General features: G+C 47.3%; 1 protein-coding gene across 1 annotated transcript in view; it reads right to left on the bottom strand.

Annotated features, from left to right (window-relative positions):
- Positions 1-335: 335 nt before the first annotated feature.
- galnt16 (UDP-N-acetyl-alpha-D-galactosamine:polypeptide N-acetylgalactosaminyltransferase 16) overlaps positions 336-8323 on the bottom strand; it is a 55714-nt gene continuing 47726 nt past the window's right edge. Inside the window, exons 14-15 of the mRNA XM_088925578.1 lie at positions 6238-6354; positions 336-1702 (exon numbers count right to left, since the gene is read on the bottom strand). Coding sequence (XP_088781704.1) covers positions 1565-1702; positions 6238-6354 — 255 coding nt within the window. The 3' untranslated portion in view covers positions 336-1564. The remainder of the gene's footprint in view (positions 1703-6237; positions 6355-8323) is intronic.

Genomic DNA, 8323 nt, shown 5'->3' with positions numbered 1-8323 from the left:
ATTAGTAATAGTGACAGGAACGTGATTAACAGGGTGCTGGTGGATTTGTGCTCACACCATACAGGAACGGGAATATAGGAATTAGCTTCCTACAGTGTATTAATGTTTACATGTGGCTGTGAAGTTCATTCCATACACTAATAATCATTCCCCAGAACCAATACAGAATTTAAATTCCACGACCTAGCAAGATGTATAGCATGTTGGTTCAAACACAAAGCATCGCACCCCAAGGTGCAGATGGCAGCCCTGATTAACAGCCCTGTCTGCCCAGGGAGTTCAAGTCTTCTGCAGATTTCTTCACACAACACACAACAGAAAAACACAACAGCGGTGTGTGATCAAGTCCCTTTTATTTGAAACGAATGAAATAATTCTTCTGTCAGAACTATGGGAAGTTCTTGTTAAAATATTTACAGGATTAAAAAAAATACATTCTTTGGGCTGCAAATTCGCCTCTCAGCTGTTCAAGTGTAACTTGAAGAAAAATCCCATGCAAAATAAATAATATGTCTTGACAGTACTTACTTCACAGCCCCTGCCCCTCCCCATCACAGTGGAACATTCCTTTCCCCCTGGTATAAGTGGACCCCCCCCCCACTTTTCAGAAAATGGAACTGTCCAATTTTCCCTACAGTCAGTGCCACTGGGCAGCACTGTTCAGGGTGCAACCCTTACATTCACAAAAATCTCCATCTTATGCCATTTTGGCCCAGTATTCATTCCTGGGTGACCAGGATTGTTGGGAATTGTTGTAGAGACACTTTTCATTTCAATTAAAAGTGACAGTGATTGCTGCGCGGTTTGGACATTGATAGAAACAGAGACAAGAGTGCACACTTTAATCCTCCACAAAACCCACTGGAAGCGTGCAGACAAAGCTTAATGTGTTACTGGCCCAATTTGAATTATCTGTGACCTGTTCGGAATTTGACTGATGCGTCATGTGGACCGTTTTTCTCTTCAAAATACTTTGAGTGTGCTTACTTTGAGACAGTGAGTTACTACTAATGCTAGTATATGCTAATAAGAAATAGACAGTTTCTCCAAATTATCAGTTTCCCCATAAATTAATTGAGCCACAAGTACTGGTATCCAATCCAGTGGAGGGGAGTCTCCATTCCCTGTAAAGCGCTTTGAGTGGAGTGTCCAGAAAAGCGCTAGACAAGTGTAAGGATTATTTTTTTATAATGAGGATGTTTGGGAATATCCTCTACTTTCTAAAAGACATTAATCACATCTGTGTGAGTCTGCTTACTCACTTAAAAGTCAAAGGTGTGGCACTGTGGACAGTTTAATTCAGGACAATAGTTGATAGGAGGGGAGGCAGGTGACTTCACCTGTGAAAAACTGTCTGCTTTCCCTTTCTGAATAATGAAAACATGGCAAAAAGTCAGACAAATCACTGCAGAGGGGCTTGTGAACAAGCTCACAGCAGGTCAGTGCCTCTGGCCCTCTTACTCTCACCTGGGGGTCCCATAGCTCCGTTAGTGCTCTTACTCCACAGTCCGTCCCCCCCTGCAGCCCCCCGCCCCTCCCCCTGCCCCTCTGTCCAGCGTGGTGATCATGTGGCGGGGTGGGGGTCCCAGGTTTGGCTGGCCAGTTGGGGGCGACACTGGCTGATGACCACCGGGCCAGGCTGGCTGTCCAGACACAGGCCGCTGACTTGGTGCTGCAGAGACGAGCCTTTTGGTTTCCACTTCTGGAGAAAGAAGAACAGTGCTTGTGAGGTATCGCCTGAGCCCAATGCGAAGGCAAAGGGCCGGATCTATGGCAGCTACCTGCTGTGTAGGTATGGTCTTCGGCAGGTTTAGATCTAGGAACCTCAAGCATTTCACATCATGTAAGATTTGGCATTGAAAGAAACTTTCAGCATGCATTCATCAAAATGTACTGTAATTATGTAGCATGTTGATATGTTTGTTTCCAGCATCTGTTATTGTCTATGTGGAAAAACAACAAGAAGGGAATAAGGAGAAAGCAATCTAGAATATTGCTGCTGGGCTGTAGTCCATGGGCTGTAGTAAAATAAAAGTATTGGCACAGGTGTTTTGTATATTTGATTGAGAAAATTTCAAACCACCCCTGAATCACAGCAATCAGTCATGCACTGCGCACAAGCTGAATACATACTTATATGATCAGCCATGAAATCTGAAAGAAAGACTTTAAATGCTTAAACCATGTAAACTTTGATCTCTTCTCAAACATTTTACTTTAGAACAAAACAATATACAGTAATTTACACAAATTGCATTTGAAGACCTAAATGAAGTAAAGCCTTTACACTTCATGCTGGGAATCCTAACTTCTTGGACTCCTGGCAAATCCATCAGATCCCTTTAAACATTCACCAAAGTAAATCCATGATGTCATTTTGCCCTTTTACGATAATTTTCACTGTACTTTTTACCAATTTCCATTTTTGTTTCCTGTCCTGCAGTTGTATCATGCTTTAACAGGACTCTCCTACACTCAGCTAAGGATTCAGCCGGTTCAGCCCTTATAAGCATGGTTAATCAGTATCCTATTGATTGTACACTTCTAAAAGATATCACATCAAAAATATATAGTTGATACTGTGGCAAAACAAGTAGCTCTGGTTCTCTCTAAAGACCTCAAATGAGCAGCAAATCAAAAACTGCAATTTATTAAAGAATTTAGCTGGGGGGCATTAAACAGACAAATGGTTATATCCATCTGTCTTATTTCATTTATTCCTAATAACCCTGCACTTAAACTGCAGCTTAACTCCAATAGAAATGGTTAACGGAATTTATGGAAATATTCTGCCACGAGGTTGTGCGTTTTCAGAGGCAGACTTGGGTTGCATATTGAAATGAATCAGGAGTAAAAGGTCAGGCTTCCACAGGTTGGAAAAATTCCTTAAAATCGGTAAAACAACTTGGCAAAAGTTGAACAAGTGGAAACACATGGCGAATTAATCATGGAAGATTAATTTATCATTTATCAGTCTCAGCTCCTCCAGATGGGGTTTCATTTGTCTAGAAGATAGACACCTGTGAAATGTACAGTAAATACATTCTAGATCGAGGGATTCTAAAGAAGAAAATTGCCAAAAAAACATAATGATTACGGATCTTCCCAGCAGTTAAAGCTGTTACTCATATTCAAACTTAGTTCCCCCAAAAGGGAAATTTGACTCAAGGGGCTGTACTGTAAAACAAACAGCTAAAGAAATCCCGTATATTATATTAAAAACACTTCACACGCATAAGAACTGTAAACACACACAATGTGTTTCGGATTTATGAACCCAACATATGTTACACCAAATAATGCTAAGGACACTAATTGGCTGGCACATTAAAAAAGTTATCAGTACTTTATTCTATTTTAACAGATTATATTGTTACTGGGTTATCATGCCTCTGCACCAGCACTATAACTATGTTGATTCAGGCTGAAAGCAGAACCCTGTGTATCTGTGCTTAGCTTTCTTTTCAAGGGTGATGCAAAGCAGTCTGGCTGATGTCAGTGTCTGCTCATTTCAACTAAATAGCTGCGTACATTATGTGTCAGACAGATCTCCAAAAACATATGAGTTCTAAATCCCTTGATCCTCTTTTCTCATGACAGTGCATGCTCTGTGCTGAAGAATGTCATCTCTTTCCCTTCCCTCCTTCGCTTCACTCTGCACAATGCTCCATTTCAGGAGGGGCTCCTCCTAGGCTCTGCCCCATTGTCATGGCTCTAAGCAAACCTGGCCTCTCTTGAACTTTTACTAAATCGTTCCAGGTCAGCTGTGCCTCTCCCCCTAATATCCTACTGGCCGTTTCACAGACACCCCAGGAGAAAATCCAGAAATGCTGTCTAAATTGCACACAAGCACAAAGACTGAGACTGCTGATCCATGTTGTCACACTTTTTCTGTCACTGTGAGAATTAACGTTCCTTACACTTAGCAGCTTGCTCTGATAAATTCTCATGCCACACATTTTTTATGTTGCGGGGTTCCTGTAATGTTTTCGTTTCTTTGACCAATGCCCTTACTGGATTGTTTTGCAACAATGTGTATTTTTATTTTCTGGTATTTATACTGCGGTTGAATTATTTGCTCCACCCTCTAGGCCAGGTGACACTAATCTTTAAGCATCATTAACTGGTCTCCTGCCACTTTTTTTCTGTGCACGAAGAGCCCTGAAGCTTGCTTACAGGTGGTGACTTTGAGAGTGTCCTGTAGAAGTGAAAACGGAAGCCAAGGAGCAGGATCTTGGAAACACCCTAATGGTTGGGAATATAAGAGGATTTTTGGGTTACTGACATCAGACTTAAAATTAGCACTATCACTTACAGCCCCAGTGTGGTGTCTGCGGGCATTGTTGTAGGAGGGAACTGAGGTTCTGGGGGTCTTAATCATTAAAGATCCAATAGCAAAAGTGTTAACTCCAGTGTCCAGGCTAGGTTTTAAAGTGGGCCTGCACAATATGGCTTCCCTACACTTGTCTTTTAATAATTCAGCTGGTGAAGCAATTTCCTATCCCCGCCCCTGGTCTGCCATGCCATGCAGTGGGGCTGCTGTGTTACCCAGATGGGGCTGCACTTCAGGGCTGGATGAAATAGGTGCCCTCCTAAATAAAAAAGAGCTTTAAGATCCTGTGAGACAAAAAGCACAGCATACATGCAGCTATTAAATAATAATGCTAAAAATAAACAACCTTATTTTAAAGGTGGCTTTCCAAGGTGCTTAGTAAAGGAAAATTAAAATAATTCCGGAGAACAATGACATCTCTCCACCTTGCCTGCACCCCCCCTGTATTGTGTTTGATTTTAGATTGTGCTTAAGTAGTTTTCCCCGAAGGTGCTTTATGAGAATGAAAAATTTGAGCAAAACAGGTTTTAAATGGGGGAGACATTTTGGGTGGATAATATGGTACAAACGCACTATAATGCTTTCAGGACTTGTTTTGTAGGGTCTGGTATTCTGAAGTGTTCGCCCCCCCTCCCCTCTTTCTTGCCAGGTTTAGTGGTGCGACATTCGCGCAGAAGCCTGGCTTTCAACACAGCTCAGGCACCTTCAAGACTGCTTCAGTTTCACAGTCTTCCCTTTTTTACAAGAAGCCAACAACGTATTTCCACATCAGAGAAAACTGCATCAAGAATACTGAATTCGTCCCCAAAAGTGGAGCCTGCTGTTTCCAGACAAATACATGCGGGTTTCTTTGTGAGCTGTCAAGAGAGATATGGAACAACTGGCTTGTGTCAGGCCCGCACTCACACAGAATGTTTCAGTTAGAGTAATCTGGGAATAGTAAATCACTCCCAGGTGGTTCCAATGGAATCACACATTAATTCTAATCAAGAGAAATTGGCTCTGGGGCTCAATGTGTTTTTAATAAGTGACTGGGACAGTGAGAAAGGGGTATCCCTCAGAGTCACTGATTCAGAATTATCTCCACCAACAACATCATCCAGGGTTCAGTGCTCATAGCTTTCAAATACTCCAACTTCCTACCCACAATGCCTCCCTCCCAGTTCCCGTGGACTGGTACCAGTTAAAATCCATAGTGATAATCATTTCTCCCTGGAAGAGTCCCTCAGTTCAGAAGCTTTACAGTGTTAGCTGGACGGCATTCTAACTCTGCTCAGCACAAAAAACAAAGCTTGTTTGTTCAAACATTATCTGCATAAGGCAAGTTTGGTTTTATAATACAGCACTTTGTTTTCAATTTTAAGGCTTTTCTTAAATGACTTAAAGCGGCTTAACGTTCAATAAATAGAGGCACAGATTCCTAAAGGCATTTAGTAATGACTATGTTCGTCACAGCCTACAGTTTAATTCCATTCAGGAAAGCTGGTCAGAATTAAATCTCACTTTGACAGCAGCTGAAGCCAGGGACCAGACTTCCTTGGAAGGTATCTAGTGCCATGTACTCCAGTTCTTATAGAATACCACTCAGCCATGTCTCTACTTGTCTTGGCAATGCCCTGTGGTCAAAGCTGCTGAAGCAGCATTCTGCCAGTACAGAAACAAGAACACTGCACGATACAATTCTTTGCTCAGCCTGGTAACTGCCTGGTATTGCTTTAACCATTTATCTCCTCTGGCTGAACAATGGCTCTCCAGAAGCAGTGCTGGAGACCCTTGCTCTGTTCTAATGAGCTCTAGTTTTGGTGAAAGCTTAATTAGCCTGGCACAGTGCTGCTGCTGCCTGGTAAGGCCTGACATTTCTGTAACCAATGGAGAGTGTGGCAGAAGAAGGTGGATTTTTCTACCTGTCTGCTGTCCTTCTGGTTACAGGGCTCCAGTGTGACCTTTGACCCAGAGGAGAAGGCAGAGATGGCAAGGCAGTGGTCCTGTTGGCGAATCAACGGCTCAGCGATTATCCACTTCTGCACAGAGAAAAAGAGACAGGCACAGAATTGGCTGTGAACCAGAAAGTGCAAATTGGGAGGACAGACACCTCGAAAACATCAAACATCTCTCACACTCCCTCATTATGTTCATCAACACCTAATAGTTATAGTGACATAGTGTCCTCACTACGCCAGTGGGGCAGTGACCTCACCCGAGAGCAGGGCATGGTGCCAGCGGGGTAGTGACCTCGCCTGAGAGTAGGGTGTGGTGCCAGGAAAGGTACTGACCTCGCCTGAGAGCAGGGTGTAGTGGCAGGGGGTAGTGACCTCACCCTAGAGCAGGGCGTGGTGCCAGCGGGGTAGTGACCTCTCCTGAGAGCAGGGCGTGGTGCCAGGGGGGTAGTGACCTCACCTGAGAGCAGGGCGTGGTGCCAGGGGGTAGTGACCTCACCCGAGAGCAGGGCGTGGTGCCAGCGGGGTAGTGACCTCACCCGAGAGCAGGGCGTGGTGCCAGCAGGGTAGTGACCTCTCCTGAGAGCAGGGCGTGGTGCCAGGGGGTAGTGACCTCACCTGAGAGCAGGGCGTGGTGCCAGGGGGTAGTGACCTCACGCGAGAGCTGGGCATGGTGCCAGCAGGGTAGTGACCTCTCCTGAGAGCAGGGCATGGTGCCAGGTGGGTAGTGACCTCTCCGGAGAGCAGGGCATGGTGCCAGGGGGGTAATGACCTCTCCTGAGAGCAGGGCGTGGTGCCAGCGGGGTAGTGACCTCACCCAAGAGCAGGGCATGGTGCCAGCGGGGTAGTGACCTCACCCGAGAGCTGGGCATGGTGCCAGCAGGGTAGTGACCTCTCCTGAGAGCAGGGCGTGGTGCCAGGGGGGGTAATGACCTCACCTGAGAGTAAGGCGTGGTGCCAGCAGGGTAGTGACCTCACCTGAGAGTAGGGCGTGTTGCCAGGGGGATAGTGACCTCACCTAAGAGCAGGGCATGGTGCCAAGGGGGTAGTGACATCACCTGAGAGCAGGGCGTGGTGCCAGGGGGGTAGTGACCTCACCTGAGAGTAGGGCATGGTGCCTGCGAAGGTACTGACCTCACCTGAGAGCAGGGCGTGCTGCCAGGGGGGTAGGGACCTCACCTAAGAGCAGGGCATGGTGCCAACGGGGTAGTGACCTCACCTGAGAGCAGGGCGTGGTGCCAGCGGGGTAGTGACCTCACCCGAGAGCAGGGCGTGGTGCCAGCGGGGTAGTGACCTCTCCTGAGAGCAGGGCGTGGTGCCAGCAGGGTAGTGACCTCTCCTGAGAGCAGGGCGTGGTGCCAGGGGGGGTAATGACCTCACCTGAGAGCAGGGCGTGGTGCCAGCGGGGTAGTGACCTCACCCGAGAGCAGGGCGTGGTGCCAGCGGGGTAGTGACCTCTCCTGAGAGCAGGGCGTGGTGCCAGCAGGGTAGTGACCTCTCCTGAGAGCAGGGCGTGGTGCCAGGGGGGGTAATGACCTCACCTGAGAGTAAGGCGTGGTGCCAGCAGGGTAGTGACCTCACCTGAGAGTAGGGCGTGCTGCCAGGGGGGTAGTGACCTCACCTAAGAGCAGGGCTTGGTGCCAAGGGGGTAGTGACATCACGTGAGAGCAGGGCGTGGTGCCAGGGGGGTAGTGACCTCACCTGAGAGTAGGGCACGGTGCCTGCGAAGGTACTGACCTCACATGAGAGCAAGGCATGTTGCCAGGGGGGTAGTGACCTCACATGAGAGCAAAGCGTCTTGCCAGGGGGGTAGTGACCTCACCTGAGAGCAGGGCGTGGTGCCAGGGGGTAGTGACCTCACGCGAGAGCTGGGCATGGTGCCAGCAGGGTAGTGACCTCTCCTGAGAGCAGGGCGTGGTGCCAGGTGGGTAGTGACCTCTCCGGAGAGCAGGGCGTGGTACCAGGTGGGTAGTGACCTCTCCGGAGAGCAGGGCGTGGTGCCAGGGGGGTAATGACCTCTCCTGAGAGCAGGGCGTGGTGCCAGCGGGGTAGT

This window comes from Atractosteus spatula, chromosome 9 (genome assembly GCF_055471065.1).
Source record: "Atractosteus spatula isolate fAtrSpa1 chromosome 9, fAtrSpa1.hap1, whole genome shotgun sequence".
Classification (NCBI taxonomy): domain Eukaryota; kingdom Metazoa; phylum Chordata; class Actinopteri; order Semionotiformes; family Lepisosteidae; genus Atractosteus; species Atractosteus spatula.
This window is presented reverse-complemented; position numbering and strand designations above follow the sequence as displayed.